At 39.4% G+C, this 20,315-nt stretch overlaps 1 protein-coding gene across 5 annotated transcripts in view; it reads left to right on the top strand.

Moving 5' to 3' along the window:
* Positions 1–349: 349 nt before the first annotated feature.
* Positions 350–20,315, top strand: part of ASCC3 (activating signal cointegrator 1 complex subunit 3) — a 282,651-nt gene continuing 262,685 nt past the window's right edge. Inside the window, exons 1-3 of one of the 5 annotated variants that reach the window (XM_083831845.1) lie at positions 350–1,130; positions 15,925–16,068; positions 17,863–18,013. In XM_083831845.1, the coding sequence (XP_083687971.1) occupies positions 15,979–16,068; positions 17,863–18,013 (241 nt within the window). In that variant the 5' untranslated portion in view covers positions 350–1,130; positions 15,925–15,978. Of the gene's footprint in view, positions 1,131–1,217; positions 2,418–13,958; positions 14,066–15,924; positions 16,069–17,862; positions 18,014–20,315 lie in introns of those variants that run through there. The other 4 variants (XM_083831844.1, XM_083831841.1, XM_083831842.1 and 1 more) reach the window with 4 other exon arrangements.

The following is a 20,315-nucleotide window of genomic DNA, read 5'->3' as shown; positions in this document are numbered from 1 at the left end:
TAGTCTCCATGAAAGATCTGGGCTCAGAAAGAGTATAACACCATTCCTTAAAAATATAAACCGCATATTAGAAGAATTCATGAGTATTTGGAAGATGCTCTTGTTTTTAATTACATATAACTTTAGCTCAGAGATCCATACACTAGAAATGTAAAATACTGTATTTATACTACATATGCACTCACTTTGAGAATATGGTTGTAAAAATTATACTAAAAAAAAAAAAAATCCTTAAGTATTCAGCATCTAATTACAAAGGATTAATTATAATACTTTTTCTTTGCTAGTCCTGCATAGTTTCACTATGAAGATGTTTTATAACATGAAGACCGAATAGAACTGGTAAAAATTGGGAATCTCCTGTGTTTTTATTAGTGAAACACTAAAAGCACACTAGAAACACTACAGCTAGTTCCATGCAGCTATCTACTAAATCCAAGCTATTTATGATTCCTCTAAGCTTTGTGTAATTTTTAGCAAGGGCCAGAGTATGTCACTCTTTTTTTTTTTTTTGAGGGGGGGGTGTTTTTGAATACCTTCAACTGTACAAATAAACACAGACATATACTTTTTTTTAATTAAAAGAGTACTTCATCATACACAAATGAAAGCAGTTCAGTGACCTTAGAATAAATTGGTGTCGCATGCTTCATACGAACAGAAAAGATACTTAAGGATTCTTAATAAATTATCTGAATGCTAAAAATTATCCAGCTGGAAGCCTCTTGGAGCCCATTAGTACTTGAACAGGCATCCAAGCACTTCAGAGTGAGCATCATTTTTCCACTCAATTTAGTTTGGCCCTAAGACCGTACGTTCCTCGCTCTTCTTTCTCCCTCTGTCTGCACAGCCTGCTCTTTAGCTCCCTTCCACCACGGCGCCTTGGGATCACCCCGCTTCTCAGCAGCACGGGAGAGGGAATGAGGCAAGCGCACAGCGACGTAAAACGAGCAATGAAGAGGGAAGCCTACAACCACGGCACCCTACACCGCGGTAAGGTATGGGTCAGGCTGCCGCGGGAGCGGGGCCGAACACCACCAGCGGGGCCGCTCGCCCCGCCCGCTCGCTTTACGGCAGCGCCGCGCCACGCCGGCTCTTTGCGGCAGCGGGACGGGCCGGCCGTCAGGCAGGTGCGCGGCCGGGGTCGGGCGGGCGGCGGCGGCGGGAGGGGGATGGCGGGCGGTGGCGGGCCGCGACCCCGGGCCTCCACCCCGGGCCTCGGGGGGGGACAGGCGGCTTCGGGGCGGTGGGGCCGGCGCCGGGCCTTCTCCCGACCCCGCGGAGCTGACGGGCACGGCGCGGTGCCCTGGCCCGGCAGCGGTTGGGCGTCGTGTGGCCGCGGCCCCGGCGTGGTGGTGGAAGGCCGCTGGCCAACACCGGCCCCCTCCTGCTCTGCTCCGCTCCCCGGCGGTTTTAAGCCGGGTGCGGCCGTTGGAGGGGGAATAACGGGCGTGTTGTCAAGTGGGAAGGGGCGCTGGTGGTGTTGGATAACTTCGGTACTTAGTACTGGTATTAATAAACTCAGAGCACTGGGAGCAAATAAAACCGAGCCTTGTGGAGTGTTTTTCAGGTACTGTTGGGCTCATCGTGGTTGCTAGTGGCAGACTGATGGCTTTGAGTATAAAACGTGTGGCTGTCACTAGTGTCCTACAGCTTACCACTCAGGTGCTTCAGGAGAGCCTGTTGTGATGGAATTCACAGAACCATTTATTTGAGAGCTTTTATCCGTGTTGAATTTTGTTGTTTTCCGCGTACTGACATCTGTACAGACCCCTTTCAATCTACAGGCTTTTTCAACGACTGACTGTAAAATAGTACAGTTGAAATGGAACCAGTAATTTCCTGCAGAGTTCTGAAGATGCTTATTGGTTTTACTTTTTTGTTACCTTGACTTTTGGAGTCTATTCTGAGTCAAACTTAGACTTGACTTGAGGTTTTACTGTAGTAGAAAAAAATGTTAGAAATTCCATTTCCGGAGGAGATGCTCCAAGACATATCCACAGGGTAGGTTACAGATACATATTGTTAGGAAAAACAAATTAACTCCCTGTCAGTTTGGATGCAAGCTGGCTTTGATCAGAAGACCACATTGTATAAGTGAGCTGCTGAGTTCAATTAAACATACTCTGCTTTTCAGGAGACACCATAATAAAACAATTCACTTCGGATCTGACTTGTTTCTGGCCATAGTAGAGTGGCCTTGTACTGTCCTGGATCTAGGTGTGTAAGTGTATGGAGGAACTCTTTTCCCCTTTCTGTAGGAACACTGACACAATCCCATCTAGGCCATCACTGCTTTGTCGTGGGACCTTTCTGAATTGTGTAATTTACATGTTAGACGTGATCAGTCTTCTTGAGAAGCTAGCTTGCCTTTTGGAAGAGATCAGAGCCTACTTTTCTACTGAATTAGAGAGAAGGTAAGAATTATATTGTCAAATGACAGTATTTTGTTCAGCAGTTCTGTGTTTATGGAGGTTTTTTTGAAGCCAAACCTGAAGTGGTAGTTATGTAAGTTACCTGTTTTTAAATTAAGAAGGGGAATGCACACTTCTATTTTCTTGTTCCTTCCCTTTTGCAGCTGTTCCATATATGTTTGAAAGCTATCAAAGTGTTTCTCTTTCCAGTAACTTAAATAACATACATTCGTTGAATCTTTCCTAGTAGCTAATGTTGTCTAAGTGGCTGGTCATTGTTATCCTCCACTGCATCTTTCTAAACTGATATGTTTCTTTCTAGAAACTGTGTGCATAACAAAGATAACAGTGCTACAATGGAGTCTTAATACTGACTCATGGAAGGAAGATTTCCTAGTAGTGTGTTTTTAGTAACAGTTGGTGAAGTCAGAGTTGGGCGTTTTTTAGTCTATACAGTCTTTATTAAATCAAATTATGCTTTGTGTAGAGAAAATTAAAACCAAACTCTACTCTGTAGTTCGGATGTACTTGCCTAATTAAAATCCATTTAACAAAAGATTTGTAATGTGTTGTTAGAAATTTGTTAGAAACGTGATAGACGAAGTCTGAGCTAAGAAGAGAAGGAAATAATGGTTGGACCCACAAACAGTTTGAGAGTCATGATGTTCCTAAATCTGAAATTACAATCCTTAGAATCTCTGTTGTCATCTGACCCCATAGCTCTCTGCATTCAAACAAAGTTATTCGTCTAGCATGGAGTTCTGTCTTCTGTAGTGGCCAGTAGCAGTTGCTTAGGAGATGTGCTGATGGAAAAAAAAAAAGAAAACATACAGTGAGAACTTCTGCATTCATACAATCTTTCAGCAGTCAGTGCTTTAAATATCTGATGAGCTACCTCCAAGTCATCTGGTTCAATATCTACGAAGTTATCTGAGTTCCACTAATTCATCTAATCCTTTCTTGAGCATGCTTGAACTTCCAGTCTTTTTGGCATCTTGTGACGATGAATTCCCAGATTTAATTATGTTCTGCATAGGAAAGGCATTCCATTTGATACTGTTTTCAACCTATTATTCAGTTTTATTGTGTACCTCCTTATTCTTACATGTATATAAGAATATATATGTATGTAAATGTTCTCACAATAGTCAGTCATTCTGTATTTACTCATTCTTGCTTTTAAAACATCTCACTATAGACGTGAGCAATTTCATGTTTGTTGCAAGCACAGTCCATACAGGGATCTACTGTCAGAGCATTCTTTACACTCACCTCTCCCTGAGGAGTTTGATCTTTGTTTGCACAAAGGATCTGGCTCGGTTGGAGTTAACTTTTATCGTAGCCATAACACTTTGGATTTATGGCTAAAGTGGTGTTGATAATGCACGAATGTTTTGGTTACTGCTGAGCAGTGCTTGCACAGCATCAAGGCTTTCTTTTTCCCACTCTGCCTGCCCAGTGAGTAAGGGGACACAGTGATTTCTTTTGCTTTTTTTTGTGTGTGTGTGTCTGTCCTTTGCCTATTAAACTATCTCGGCCATTATGAGTTTCTTATTTTTGTTCCATGTACTTTCTCCCCTGTCCCACTGAGGGGGTGAGCAAGAAGCTGTGTGGGTGCTTGGCTGCTGGCTGTGGCAACCCAGCACAATGCTTTGTGCAGGCATTCAAAAACGTGATTGAAGGAAGCAGGGCTTGGGATCTTTGGTTCTGTGGTAACAGTGCTTATTGAATTAATCAGCAGTGGGAAAGATTCCTGTGCCTTCTGTTCCTTGAGGTTATTCTATTAAAATGGCATAGAATACTCCACTTGAAGTTGTATACAACTTTGCATAATTTATTGAAAATCCATTAGGCTAGAGAGAAAGTGAAGACTTAGGCAACAATGTTGTGGACTGCTTGTGCATTTATTAGTTTGTTGTTGCTGAAAGGGCAGTTGGTGTCTTCTGTGTAGTATGTTATGTTAAAGCATGGACTAGAGTTTGGTGGCCAGCTGCTAGCTGAGCATGTCTCTCTGAGATGTGGAGAATCTTGTGCACTTTTTTTGACTTGTTGAATCTTCTTGATGCCAGAGGCAAACATCTCTAAGAGGCAAGTGGAGAATTATTATATTTGATGTATTCTAGGGAGAGATAAGTTGCTGGCTTTCTCCTTTCATTGTATACAGAACTTAGGATCATGGGTTAGGGATATGGTTACGCACCTCCCTCAGTTTTCTCATCTTTTATTCTCTGGCATGCATTTTCTCTGAGCCATTTGTTACTCTTGCTTGCCCAAAGTCATATTGAAAGTTTGACCTGAAAAAGAAACTGAATCTCATATTACAGGCCTCAATATTAGTCATAGGCTGGTCATAAAGTAAGAACAGATAATCATGGACTGATGAGTCAATGACCGAAGAGTTTAACTCTGTGATCTGTGAAGTAAATTTCAGTTTTCCACTTGTAAATCAGATTCTGAGGAAGTTATGAAAGTAAGTAGATGAATTTGCACGATAGTGACTGTGGTGCACTCAAATATTTCTTAAAACTTAAGGACAAACTATGTCTACCACTCCTTTGAAACCAATAAGGACTGCTGAACAGAATTGTTTTGTGAGTCTGTATTTGGAAACTGGATTCTGATTAATGCATTAAAGAAATATGAATATTCTTAGTCCCTGCTGTAGGGGGGAGCAATTTGTCTCTTCTTTGAAAGATTACAAAAAAAGAGAATATCTGAAGAATTCACTTCTCCATTTCTTTCAAGAAATCAGTTATTAATGATGAGTTGACCCTGGCCAGCAGCCAAGCACCCACCCAGCCTCTTGCTCACTCCCTTCTCCTGCGGGATGGGGAGAAAATAGAAGGAAAGCAAGAAGACTGGTGGATCAAGGTAATGGCACTTTAATAAGGAAAGCAAAAGCTGTGTGTCAAGAAAAGCAAAGAGAGAAATTCATTCACTGCTTCCTATTGTCAAGCACCTGCCTGACACTTTAGGGCAAGTAGTGCCTCAGCGCATGTAATGATTGCTTGGGAAGGCATGTGCCATAACCATGAATGTGTCCCCCCCCCCGTCCTGCACCTCGTTTGCCAGAGTTTTTATTGCTGAGCATGAGATCATAGGGTACAGAATATCCCTTTGGATAGTTTGTTTCAGCTGTCCTGTCTGTGTCCTCTCCCAAACTTGGTGGGGAGAAAAGGCTTGATGCTGTGCAAGCACTGTGCAGCAGTAGCCAGAGCACTGGAGTGTTGTCATCGCTGTTTTAGCCCCAAATGCAAAGTGCAGCACCGTGTGGGCTGCTCTGAAGGCTTTTCTCCACCCCAGCCAGACAGCACACGATACTGTGAAATTCTGACAGGGGATTGATTGTGTAAGGAAGGGAAAATAACTGGGCAGGAGGGAGGCAGAATATCGTTGGTAACTCTGAAAAAGATAATATACGGTGGGGAATACAAACTTGATGTCCAGCCCTAATGTTTGGAATTTTTACAGCTCTGGAAAAGTTAGAGTGAAGAACTTACCTTCACAGGTACCACTGCCCCTGCTAAAAATTGCAGGCAGAAAACTGCTTGGCCCATTGACAGGGCTCGGAGCTGCTGCCTCTAAAGTATGAGCATAAATAAAATGCTTGGTTATGTCATTTTCATGTTAGTATGGCATTGTTTTGTTTTTAAGGAGTCTTTAAAAGTTAATTCTTTAAATCTGAATGCAGTTTGTGTATCTGCCATGCTAAATATTCATGAAAGTTCAAAAGCTTTTAATTATGAAATAGGTGAATCTTGACTCATGCGGATATTTCTTACAGTACAATTTGTCTAAAACATTTTAAGGAATTTTTCATAGTTTCTAACAGAATTTGACTGTGTAACTATTTCAAAAACTTCACAACTGGCAACAAACCTGCCTTAGCCTCACCGTATTGCTAGAGACAAAATGGGGCTATTTTCCTCCTCAGTATATGAGCCAAGATCCATAACACTGTGCATCAATTTTTCTTCTCCTGCCTGTGTTCTCATGGAACAAGCATACATTTTTTTACGTTCACAAGACGTGTGAAGAGATAGTTCAGTCTTATCACTACAGGAAACCATACAGGTGGCTTTCTCAGAGTAGCCTCTTGCAACACTTGCAAACCCTTCAGGCTGTCAGCCCAGGAAGAGTGGGCAGCGCAGCTGTTTGTTTCAATTTTAGCTTGCAAGCACTGTAATATTACAGGACCGTAGCACTTATTATTTTTCTTAGTTCTTATTTTAAAGTGTAATAATAAATTTTCAAATAGGAAGCTACCATTTGCTGGTCATGAAATAGCTGAGGTGCTGTTTGAAGTCCCTGCTTAGTATTTGCGTGCTCAAAGGAAGACAATGGACTCTCTGTGATACTATTTCATTACAATATAAATCTACTCAATAGGTGAATGTTGTTTACATTTATTTGTGTGTTGCAAAAGCCTACGTTTAAAGGAAGTATGCATGCTTTCAGGCTATATAGATATGCTTAAAAGGGTGCTTCTTGCATTTTTTGTACATTTTTAGGCTAAATTTTTGGCCATTTTTTTCTACATCCTAAAGACATTAAGTTATTTAAATATGGGATTCTTATATTATAAATAAATAGAGTCATTTATATTTAAGCCAAATAAAAAATTAACCGGTATCAGTCCTTGGGACAGCTTCTGGTATGTCTGGTACAACTTCGGGTTTCCCTAAAACTCTCTTCCTAGGGCAGCAGTGTGTTCCTGCTGTACGGGAGGAGGAAAGTCTGAAGAGGGAGGCACCCCTGAAGGTGACTTCGTTGCTGGGGTGGTTTGGGCCGGGCTTTCAGCTCTTCCTCAACTGGAAAAGCTTGTCTTGATATGGTGATTTTCAGAATCTGTATGCTTCTGTCCTTCACTTCAGTATTTGACCTTATTATGTCAAACAGCAAGCTCCATTTTGAATGTGAATCTGCCTTCCTGATAGGAAAGGCAAACTTCCATGGTTTTAACCTTCAAATTGGACTGGGGAAAGTTGTCTTGGTTATTGTTTCATTCCTAGGTAGTTTTGTTAACAAGCATGGGATTCCGTGTATGCTTAACTCATGACGTTTCTCAGGTAATTAGAAATTGCTGGAAACTGCAAATCTTTGGCAGTTGGATACACTGGTAACAAAAGCTGATGGAGACTTTAGGAGGAATATTAGACTGAGGGTAGTATAGTGCTAAAACCTACTCAAACCTGAGAAAATTTACATATGTATATTTGAGGTATTGAAACAGGATTTAAAACACAGTAGCTCTGAGAGTAATGTTCAGGGGATGCTTATCTGGTCTGTGACGTTTATGTAGTCTTCTGAGTACGTTCAGAATTAGAACTTAGAATTAGTTGTTAAGGAAGTGAACTGGGCAAATTGCACAGTTTTCAGCTCTCGATTGCTGTGTATCATTAGCTAAGCATTTACTGTATCTTTGTAATGAAATGTGTACGCGATCATTGTGTCCTGATGACAATTTACATTGATGCTAATAAGAAAAGTTGCCCTACTCAAATATTCTTGACTGTCTGGGGAGGTTTACTGATGTTGCTATCTAGGAGAGTTTTACTCAAACTCCGTCATAACTTTCTGCCTCTTTTTCTTCTCAAAAACTGTAACGAGTTTCAATCAGGGTGCTGAATGGTAGAGAAAGTAAAAGTTTTTTGTTGTTGTTGTTGTTTTTAGAAAAATGTTACAGACATTATAAAAAAATAAATGAATGTAATAAACCCAAATGTTGCTAACTATAGCAAACAAATTACACAGTATTACTTGCATCATTGTAATTAAATTAATACGTTTGTGTGCGCAATTGGTTATTTTTATTTACATGTAATGGATCATTTTCTAAATATTTCTGTATTCTTCATTACTGTTATTGATGAAAATTCTGACTCACACAAAAGGTGCTGGAAATAGGATGAACATATTTGTAGCTGATAGTTCTGGGAATTATTCATTTAGTGATAGCCAAAGTTGGCCAGAACTTGTTTCCTTTGAGAGTCAGTTCTGTATTTTTAGTACACGACAATGAAATTAGTTTTCTTGTACGTTACTTAGCAGTACTGTAGAATCTATGGCTTCTTTCTGAAGTGGTCTAAAAATCTGCATATTTCTGTTTTGAAAAATAATTATGCAGTTTGTTTTGAAGTACTTCTTTTTTTCTTTTTTTTTTCAGATTGTGCCAGCATTAGCTGTATTATTACCAGTTTTATTGATGAAATCACTGAACACAAAAATGTTTTAATATTCTCTGTAAATGAGAAGTCCCGCTTTGGTGCTTTCATAGAACAGTTGTTCTTAAAGATCAAATGTGAATCTTGGTTTCAGTTGTACTGTGTTTGTACTACTATGATGAGTTGCCTGCTAGGTGCAATGATTTTTATTAACCATAACTAATTGCTACAGAAGCCCTTGACAAGGCCTCTTGATATATGTTAAGACAGTTAATTCAAAATTGACATCCTGTCTTTCCAAGCAATACGAACTTCCAATGACTTTTCTGTAAAAATAAAGACTTCATTTTACACCATGAATAAAGCACGAATTTTGTGATCCATTTCTCATGTAACTAATGATATCTGCCACTTTACCTATAAGTCAGTGCAATTCTTGGACATCTTTTTTTTTTTTGGATGATGAATTCAGCAGTGTATAAAGTAGCGATGTCATAAACCACCAGAGAGAATGTTATTTAACCAACTTGTTCATTGTGAGTTTGGTGGTGACACAACTCTTCCAGTCAATGTTAGAAACAAAAAGGTTTAGCCAATGGTTAATCATTTTCCGATGGTTAATGTGACTTCTGTCAAATGAATCTCAGAAATATATCTTCCAAGTCTGTAAGAGTTTCACCACTGATGTACGTGCACTTGTCCACATATGCAGATTTTTTTTGTCTTTCAGGTCAGTTTATCAAAATCATGTGTGATACCAAACATACATGTGCAACAATGTGGTTGGTTAGATGTGCTCTAGCGTGTTTGCAGCTTCTGGATGCTAAGGCTACTAATACTGGTTCTCTTATGTTTGTGCAGTGGCACGTTAGCTGTGAGGCCACTGAGTTTCTAGGACTGGGAAGAAGGTCAGTGCTTCAAGGACACCTGCATTAGATGTTCGGTTTATTGTTTCATAGGAACATAGCTTTCGTAAAGTTGATGGCAACTAGTGGGTGGTTATATGCCACTTAAAAACTATTTTCTAGGTCATCCCATAATACTGTTTTGATTTTAGTTTCTGAAATAAGTCAGAGCTTTCTCAAGGTTATTTTTGGAATCTTACAGCTTAGGATAATGTGCAGTAAGAGAGCGATCGTACTCATACCACCTCTCTGTTGTGTCCTGAATACTAGTGTACAGGCAGGGTCTTAAGTAATAGTGTACTTGACTTGGTCTTTTGTTTTATTGTACTGAGATCCTTCTAAAATGGTAAAATACCTGTACTTTTCTTAAAAGGAAAGCTTTGTACTTCAAAAACATTTGGGGGAGATGCTCCAAATTCAGAATCATTCAATTCCAACCTTGAGGCCTATTCAAAAACTATTTTGAAGTAGATTAGAGTTAATTATGAAGGATAATAATGGCATTGAGTGGATAATAAACTTCCAGTTATTTAGAACTGGCAGATAATACAGTATTCGGGGCATTTGTTTAATTGTCTGTAAATCTGGTAAGTGATTCAGGTGCTTAAACACACACCTGTTGCTGATTTAAAAACCTCATGGTATTTCATATCCTACACCTGTTTCTGAGGGCATAGACACTTCCCGAGTCACGCGTCATATTTAATGGCCCATGCAACTATCTTGGGTATTGTAAAGGGTCTCAAATGCCTATGCTCAGGGACTAAATCTCATCCAGGTTCCTGTCATAAGCGAAGCTTGAATCTTCCAGTATGGAAGATTCCAGGATGAATCTTCCAGTTCCGGCACAGATTTTCAAAAACATTTTCACACTCAGTTGGTTTTGCATAGAAGAATGTTGGTAGACATGTCTCAGCGCCCTGAAAGAAGCAGCTCTGCGTGGTACTTCTCGGTAAGCATTGTAGTGTCATCTTATATGTGTGTTGTAAACATAACTGCAGTAGACGTGTGAGGTACTCTAATAATAATTAAGTACATATGTACGAGTCCAGAGATTCAAATAAAGCTCTTTGGGGCAGTATTCCAAATGAGAATTTCCCTGTACAGATTTCATGGTTTCATAACTGGGATGCTTGTTGGGGATTCAAGATGAGAACAGTAGATCTTCTAACAAAGAATTTGTCAAACTTGGGCTGTAATGGAGCTGAGGACTGTTTCTGCTTTCCAGTCTTGTTTCTGATTGCTTAGGAGCATGGTCTCAGACCTGTCTAGAAGCAGAGTTCAGTTTGATTATTATTTGAATTTAATCTAGACAGGTAGGCAAACTTTGGGAGTATGTGTAGGGTTTGTACCTTGTTTGGGGTATGTGGCAAGGTTTTGGTAGGAGTGGGGCTGCAGGGGTGGCCTCTGTGAGCAGAGGCCAGCAGCTGCCCCATGTCAGATCAAAGCCAGCCCCAGCTGTCTCCAAAGGGACCTACTGCTGGCCAGAGCCAAGCCAGGGAGCGGGGGAACAAAAAATTGTGTGACAGTAGCTGGGAGAGAGACGTGAGAAAATGTAAGAGAAACAGCCTTGTGGACACCAAAGTCAGTGCAGCAGGAGGGCAGGAGGAGCTCCAGGCAGGCAGCAGCAGTTCCCCTGCGGCCTGTGGAGAGGCCCCTGGTGGAGCAGGCTGTCCCCCTGCAGCCCATGGGTCCCACACGGAGCAGATCTCCACGCTGCAGCCCGTGGAGGAGCCCCCGGTGGAGCAGGTGGATGTGGCCTGGAGGAGGCTGCGGCCCATGGAGAGAGCCCCTGCAAGAGCAGGGCATGAGAGAGTGGCTATGGTAGTGTTCAGCTGCCCACCAGGATAAAAACACTACATACCTCCAGTTATGTTTAGGGGCCAGTATTAGAAACCAGTGGTTCCTAGCAGTTGTCTATGTTTATGCAAAATTTTCTGTTATGCACAGGAAGTGTACATAATTGCACACTGAAGTTGATTCTATTGGTAATTCTTTGTGTTAATTTGTCCGGTTGCATAAAGGTACTCGGGTTTTTATAGATAGTGTTTAACAAATCTTTCTAGAAGAGATGGAATATTAAAACGCTTACCTGTTGCAATTATGATATTCCATTTAGAGGCTTCTTGTGCAATGTATTTGCACAAGAACATTGTCTGGTATGATTACTTTCTGGTTCTTGTTTTTCTCTTTGGGGTATTGAAGGATTTTGTGATGTGTAGATGTATCTATTCTTTCCCTTTATATAATATAAGGTCAATTCACCCTTCCAGATCTGTTTCACTAATGTTTTGAAGTAAAGTGTTATAAAAGAACACCTTTTGATATCCTGAAAGGAGTAATGTGCATACCTGAAAGCCCTTCTAATGGGAGAAGGGGAGGGGTGGATAGCATATGGAGGCACTATTCTGCTTCTTCATTGTGCTGAAGCATTCATTTCAATTCCAACATTGACTGAGATGAATGGCATGTATCAAGCAGCCACACTTTCTTCCTGAGTACATAACCCTTAGTCTTGACATTTCCCTTTCAAAGACTGACCAGGTCTTGAGTGGAGATCAGCAATGTTCAATCCAAACAACTTACAAGAATGCCATTATGATATCTGTTCCTTTTACAGAAAACTAGATGTCTGAAAGTATACAATTGTTAATACATGATATAGCACAGCTTCTATAGGTGCAAAATACAAAATTGAAAAATATTACTACTGCAGTATTTTGCATTGTCCTGCCATTTACGATTGGTGTCCTGTGTTCCATTAAACAATTATTTTCCATAGCTGTCAGCTTTATTGCTAGGTGCTGTATTTGCACTGTTTATATCAAACATGCTTGGATAAGAAGTTTAAGTGAAGTGAATCTAACACAAATGTCCTCATTGTTTTAAAATCTTTTTTTTTTTTTCAGCTATCATTTGTATTTTTAGCTTCCTTTTCATCTGAAATTATTCCACTCTAACAAGTGAAAGTGAAAATGTCATTTCATTCACCTACTATTTGGTCCACAGAAACCTGTTAATAATTGCTGGTGCCTTTTTTCTTCAAAAAAGAAGCCTCCATTTTTCTTTATAATGTTCTTTGGTTAGTTTAGCAACCAGTAGTAACAACTTCTGGTTTTATAAATAGAAAAGTTTACAGAGACAACAAAGAACTTGTTAATAGTTTAAATTTATAGGCAATGTAGGCAAAAACTTGGTAAAATGGCTTAACATTCCGTAAATAGTATAAATAAAATGACTGCTGTGAGGTTTTAAGAGGCATAATGACCTACTGGGGGCTACAGCAGCTGGTGCTTCAGGATAGCCTAACTGCTGATTTTATCTGTGATTCTTTTAATGCTATGTTATTCCATCATTTGTAAGCAAAGAGTTTTGTTCAGCTTGGTAATTCAGGTATGGCATCTGAGCAGTCTCTTTCTCTTAGCCCTACCTTGAGGCTGTCTTGCTTTGTTAAATAGTGTTGGAATTAAAACAAAAGTTTAAATCTCTTTGACCATAATCTCTGTAACATTTCAGTGGAGAAGACTGAGATGGTTCCATTATTTGCTTACAGAAAAAAATAGGAAGGCCAGGAGTGGGAGGAAAACTTAAACGGTGAAAATATAAAGTGGAAAACTTCTCCAGTAATGTTAGTTAAATTTGTAATAGTGATAACAATGTTTTTAGATTTTTAAATTTAATGGGGAAAAAAAACACCTGCTGAGATCCATATTTACTGTTAGGTTTATCTTCAAACAATAAAATTTGAACGGTTTCTTGAATTCTGTTTTAGTTGAGTATAATCTGCTTTTATCTTTTACTTTTCCATGTAAAAAGTTTCAAAGTTAAAATTACATTTCTTTTAAAAAGAAATAAAATAAGGTTTAAAAGATATTGCCTCTCATCTTTGCAATGGTTTACAAAGGTGGATATTGCTTTTTCTGCCTTACAAACAGAACTTTAGTGGAAAGATAAGTTTGTTTGTTTTAAAAGAGAGGAAATCTGAGATAGCACTAGGTATCTTTGAACTTTTGTTCCTTTTCCTAAAAAAAAAAATATTGGCAGAATGCGTCTGAATAGCTTATTTGATAGCAAAACATGATATTTTTTACCACATAAGGTTATATTGGTCTCAATGTTGAATTCCCGTATTACTTGTCCCTCTACAAACATACAAAAAGGTGACTTTTTTGTAGGGAACAGGCAGGGGCATGCTAGTTCATCTTGCATCTCTATATAAGTGCCATGGCAAATAGGATTTAATTGCTGCTACCTTTTAGGTCCTTGTTCCAAACCCAGCAGGATCATTTAGTAGTACAGATGTTTCATATCAAGCTGTGGGCAAATGTGTTCACTTCTGTCAAATCAGGAGGATTTTGTTAGTCTTAAGGTGGTTGTGGGAAGACAAGCAGTAGCTGATCCAGTCTAAAGGCAGGTGTATCTATCAGGAAGCTTTATATGAAAACAGCTAACCTATTATTATTATTATTTTTAAGAAAATGTAAATTGTAGGTGAGCATAAAGCAGAATTTATTAATGTGGACGCAACTATGGAGCTTCTGGGCTGGATTTGACTGTCTGACTTGAGTCTGTGCTCAGGGAGGTATGCACTTACTCATCCTCTTAGGTACTAGGTATTTTATTTCAGAAAGTATTAAATACTTAATTAATAAATGAGGAAGAAATATTCCTTTAAAAATTGGTTTCCTAGCAAATAGGCCTGCTGGAGAAACTTTAAATCTCTTGAAAATTTGTCTGAAATGTGAACTTTTTTTTAAAGTGGATTCTGACTTTCATAAATTACTGTGTATGTTATTTCAGAAAGGATAATTTCAATAATGTACAATAATATAATTTTAATTTTCTTATTGTAAAGGACAATAATTCTACAGAAAAAGGTATTGTGTTTAGGTATAAAATAAATAGGCAATATGTCATCTTTAGCAGCTAATGGCAATGCTGTTGTTGGAGCAGTTTGAGTGATTTACCTTTTTTGTTGGGTAGGACTAGATTCCCTCAAATTTTGGACAGTAGTTCTCTGCTGTGGTTATAATGATGACCATGTTTTCACTAGGAACTATCCCGGCATGATGTGACATGTCATATATCCACTGAATGTCTTAAAAAAAAAAAAATTTGCTAGGCTCTGTCTGCTTCTGGGCTTCAATTTAAACATATCCTCTCTGTCTTCTTCAAATGGTTGTTGTTTTTTTTTTTAATGCTACATTTTCACATTCTGTAGCTTCATATTATAGCACCTGTCTCCAGAATATCAGCTGTTGTGATAGCTTTTTACAAAAAGCAACTTAATGTTAGGTCGGAAAGCAAAGGTGCATGACAAGTCAGTGACATTTCTCTGTCTGTGGCTGGAACATTGCGTCTGGATTTGCTTTTGTGCTGTATTGCAAAGTTGATAGCTAAAATACAAATGGGGTCATTAGATGAAGAAAAATGTTAAAGATAATTGGATTAAAGCAGGGAGTTGAGTGCAGTATGTGAACATTCAAAAATCTTTTTAGTAATTCTTTTTTTTCAAAGCTATTTAATTTCTGGATGGCCGATGGTCTTCAGGCATGCTAAAAATGCTACAGATCATTAGGTTTGTAATGGTATCATTAATTGTTTCAAGAATAATCTAAATCTGTATCTTTCTGCTACCACCAGAAATTGTAGCTATGCATTAGAGTTCATTAAACAATTCAGCTATGGGCACCTTTCAAAATGAAGCAACTTTGAGAGTAGTTTCTGTAAAAGGCTTGGAATAAATGCAAGTTCAGATGGAGAACAGCTGTTTTCCTGTGAGCCCGTTTCACATAAGAAATAAGAATGTGCAGAGGTGGGCTGTAGTCCTGTAGAGTACAGTGCTATGTGCGTGCTTAGCTGTGAGATGAAAACATCCTGAGGCATTCTCTTCCCAGTTTTCTGGTGGCACTTTTTTTCTTTTTCTCTTGTTCAGTGATACGTGTATTATGATCCTTTTTTTCCTTGATTTTCTTTGTTTTTCTGTTTAAAAAATTGTTAAGCAGTCCTCAAAAAGGATGTACCTTCATCAGTGCTGGAGGCTGTTAATGACCTGAAAACCACCAGTGCATGCTGGTTCAGGGGAGACGTCCACATAGGTGGTAATCACTTACTGCTGTTTGGAGCTGAAGTTCAATTAGCTAGATTTCATTATGGTACTCTAGTGTTGGTAGTGTTAAAGGAAGAATTGCCACTGTGCCTCATTGCTGATAACTTTAGGGAATAGGGACTAGAACATGCTGAGTAACCACCTTGCGTCTGTGCCTGTCATGTCCCTTCTCTTGAATCTTGCTTGTAAACATTTTTGAGAGAGGTTTTTCACTTCTTTAGTCATGGTGCCAGCCAAGTTTTGTTTGCTTAAAAAGGTCTTTCAAGTTTCTGATGTGAAATTGTATTTGTAGCATTAACAAAGCCATGCTGTTTCTTTTTGTTCCCATCTAGGTGCTTGAACAGGGATTTAATTTCTTGTTCTATGGATCACTGAGTGAGTAACAGATGGCCTTGCCTCGTCTTACAGGCGCTCTACGCTCCTTTTCAAATGTCACTAAACATGATGATTACAATGAAGAATTAGCTGACTTAACGGTAAATATTTCTTTCTTTTTCAAAGTATAATTATAAACTATTAGTGTATATAGTAAGAACTGTGTGGTATTTAGAATAAAGTTAGTGATGATGAATTTAGGTACTTTCTTATTTTTGAAAAAATAATGCAGTAAAGTAATGTATGCATTGTGGGAATATGTGAAATGAACTTGGAATCCAGGGATTTGGAAGTGAAGGTTTTCTGGAGGAAAGTAAATGTCACACCCATATGCAAGAAGGGCAAGAAAGAGGATCCAGGGAGCTACAAGAGGTCAGCCTCACCTCAGTCTCTGGGAAGGTGATGGAACAGCTTGGCCTGGAAACCATTTCCAGGCACACGAATGAGAAGAAAATCATCAGGAGTAGTCAGCATGGATTCATTGAGGGGAAGTCATATCTGGCCAACCTGATAAGCTTCTTTAATGAAATCACCAGCCTGAAGGGGGTGAGAGGGGGATCAGGGGATATTGTCTTACTGGACTTCAGTAAGGCCTTTGATACTGTCACCCATAAGGTCCCAATAGTGAAGCTGTTGAAGTATGGGCTGGGAGAGCAGACAGGATTGAAAACCGGCAGAATGGCTGGGCCCAGAGGGCAGTGGTCAGTGGCACAAAGTCTAGTTGGAGGCCAGTAATGAGAGGAGTACACACAGGGGTTAATACTGGGTCCAGTTATATTTAACATCTTCACTGATGATCTGGATAATGGGTAGAGTGCACACTCGGTAAATCTGTGGATGACATGAAACAGCGGTTCACCAGGGAGACGTGCAGCCATCCAGAGGGACCTCAGCAGGCTGAAGAGGTGGGACGACAAGAATCTCATGAAGTTCAATACAGAGAAGTGCAAAGTCCTGCACATCGGGAGGAACAGCTGCAGGCACCAGGACATGCTGGGGGCCAGCTGGAAAGCAGCTCTGCTTTCTAGAAAAGGACCTGGGAGTCCTGTTGAACACCAAGTTGAGCATGAGCCACCAATGCAACGTCGCTGCTAAGAAGGCAAACAGTATTCTTGGCTGCATTAGGCAAAGTATCACCAGCAGGTCAAGAGAGGTGGAGTGCTGTGTGCAGTTCTGGGCCCCCCAGTGCGTGGACATAGTGAAGAGAGTACAACATAGGGCCACCAAGATGGTCAAGGGACTGGAGCATGAGGACGGTGAGAGAGCTGGGACTGTTCAGCCTGGAGAAGAGAAGGATCAAGGGGATCTTAATCATGTGTCTAGCTGAAGGGAGGATGTAAAGAGGACATAGCCAGGTTCTTTTCAGTGGTGCCCAGTGCCAGGATAAGAGACGGGGCACAAACTGGAACACAAGAAGTTCTTTCAAAACATCAGAAAGCACTTATTCACTGTGCAAGTAATGGAGCACTGTAACAGATTGCCCAGAGAGGTTGTGGAGTCTCCCTTCTTGGAGATCTTCAAAAGTTGCCTGGATGTGGTCACGGGCAACATGCTCTAAAACGTGCTCTAAGTGTCCCTGCTTGGGCTTGTGGCAGATGAGCTCCAGAGGTCCCTTCCAACCTCAACCATTCTGTGAGATCTCTCTAGAATTTGCAGGAGTTTGGCTTTCTGGAGAGTTTTCATTGGAACCAGTAAAGTAATCTGTGTGTATCTTCCTCCTTACATATTCTCAGGAAAGAGATAAAAGAACAGGTAATAGAGAAGCTCTTTGCAATTGTTACAAAATACTGATTGCATGCAATTGGAAAGGTTTGTTTATCTAATTTTTTAAAGTAACCTCCATATACCAATTTGTAATAATAATAAAAAAAAATTCATATCTTTTGCGTTTTCAGACAAAAAGATCAAAACTACATGAACAATTGTTGAAATCTGATCTTACTTGGAAGAAGATAATAAAATTTGTTGATGACAATTTAGACAAAAAAGAATACCAAACTGTGAATGGTGATTTAAAAACTATACTACAAGCTGCAAAACAAATAGGTAGGTTTTGGTTCAGTTCTAATTTGACTCTAGTCTTGCTCTGATACGCCTTTGATGCTTCAGTAAATCTGACAACTATATGCATAATTTGGTTTTCTGTTTTATTTTAAAATATGATTCTGTTTTTATGCACTTTTTTTGATAGCATTGTTGTGTGATCCACCTTATGTAAGCAAATGCAACAGCTTCTTTTGGCATGGCAGTACATGGAGGAAGGAACAATCTTGGTGTTATCTGCTTTAATTCTGAAAAATTGGGTGCAATGAGAGAGGTTTTTGCTTTAGTGAGTCATTAGAAGAGACATTTCATGTATCTCTCAAATCTCTGACAAGTTTTAAAGTCATCTAAAGATGCACATATTCTAAACTTCATCTGCTTTGTGGTCCAGTTTTTCCATGTAATAAGCATGGTGATCTGTTAGTTTTACAAATTTGCACTTTTTTTTAAATACTTTTTTTTAATACAACAGTAATAATTGTGCGTGTAGCAGAATTTATCCACTTCAGGCCAGTAGTTAAGCATGTGGCTGCCTGTCTTTCTTTAGAGACTATCTATCTATCTAGGACTGTTTATCTTTAGAGACACCTCTAGGACGGGCCACCTCTGCTTCAACACAGGTACCTCTCTTTTCGTGCATGTCTTTCAGCTGACACTGGTGATACATAAGGTTTTGGGGAAAGCCATATGGTATGAGCCATCTTTGGGGTAGAAAAAAAAATCTGTTGAGTGTTACTAATGAGGTTTAGGCAGAAAAGAAGTAACTTAATGATGAAATATCTACCTTTAGGTGTCCAAGTAGACTCCTTCTGCAGTCCAAGGGTAGCAGTAAGCTCCCAGTTTAGTCTCTTGTCTCCTGTTTGTGCAGAATGTTTGTGCTTCACTATGCCCTAACTCCTGAATGCATGTTTGCCCATTTTTTTGGCTATGGTGATGATGACTTTCCTGGGATGAAATGTGTTTAGGGAGGTAGCTACAGTATTCTCAAAAATAAATAAATAAATCAGACATCAGGTCACATTGGATGCATGGGACACTTTGGTGTGCATCTGCTCCATAGTTTAAATGTAGTTTTTCTTGGTTTGCATCAACTGTTTATGTTTAATGTTAATATGGAAAAGGTGTAGTCCGTATTGATAATTAATGTTATCTTTTTAACTTTTTTTCCTTTAGAGAATGTTGACACAGTTCGTGCTCTTTTACTAGCTCTTAAGAGATTTTATTGCTGTGCTGAGATAATAAATGCAGGTTTCAGACACAGCTGTGTTGGTAAGGAGGATCCTGTGATTATAGCATTAATATAGCTATTAATGTAGTTCTTTAAAAAAAAAATGTTTTGTGCATGTGGACTAGAAATGTCTGTATGACCAGCACATTTAGGAATATAGAAAGGCTAATGAGATTTTTCTCAGCACTCCATTTTAATAGCATACTACTGATGTCATTTTTCAGTGATGCACTCTTTTGCTGAGTTCTCTTCCATGAATTGATCAATTCAGATTATTTTTTTTTTAGGATAACATTAGCATGTTAGGAAGATATCAACACCATCAGACTGGAAATGGACACTGACGTGGTGTTACAGGGGTGCTTGACCAATCCGTCCCACATGTCCCCTTGCTAGCATGTAAAGGTAGCTAACTCCTCAACCTCCATTCCTCCTGACCATGGTAGCAGGTTTGAAATCTGATATGGTCAGAAAAACACATTGGCTCATTGTTCTGCTTCAGCTTGTGGTGGTCAGTTGCAGGACTGCCTAATGATTACCCCTGCAGAGTTCAAATTACAAGATTAGAATGCTTTGTTCTCCTTCTCTTATCTCTTGATACTCCATTTTGCTGACCTTTTTACCTCTCAAACAAAGAATCTATCTGTAATTAGTTTTTCCCAGTTGGTTTCCAGTTTTCATAGAATCACAAAATGATTTGAGTTGGAAGGGATCTTAAAGATAATCCAGTTCCAACCCCCTGCCATGGGCAGGGACGCCACCCACTAGATCAGATTGCCCAGGGCCTCATCTAACCCGGTCCTGGGGCACCCACAGCTTCTTTGGGCAACCTGTGCCAGTGCCTCACCACTCTCTGAGTGAAGAATTTCTTCCTTATATCTAATCTAAATCTTCCCTATTATAGTTTAAAACCGCTACCCCTTGTCCTATTGTTTTGCTACATATGTGCTCAACCTAACATCATCCTTGTAGATTGAGGGGTGACATTTTTTTTTGATAACAGACAGAAATAGGACAGTTTCCAACAACAAAAATAACTTTATTATAAGTTGTCACAAAAATGAATAAAAGCCTTGA

This window comes from Anser anser (genome assembly GCF_964211835.1).
Source record: "Anser anser genome assembly, chromosome: 3".
Taxonomy (NCBI): Eukaryota; Metazoa; Chordata; class Aves; order Anseriformes; family Anatidae; genus Anser; species Anser anser.
The sequence above is the reverse complement of the archived record's forward strand: the minus strand, read 5'-3'. Positions and strand labels throughout refer to the sequence as shown.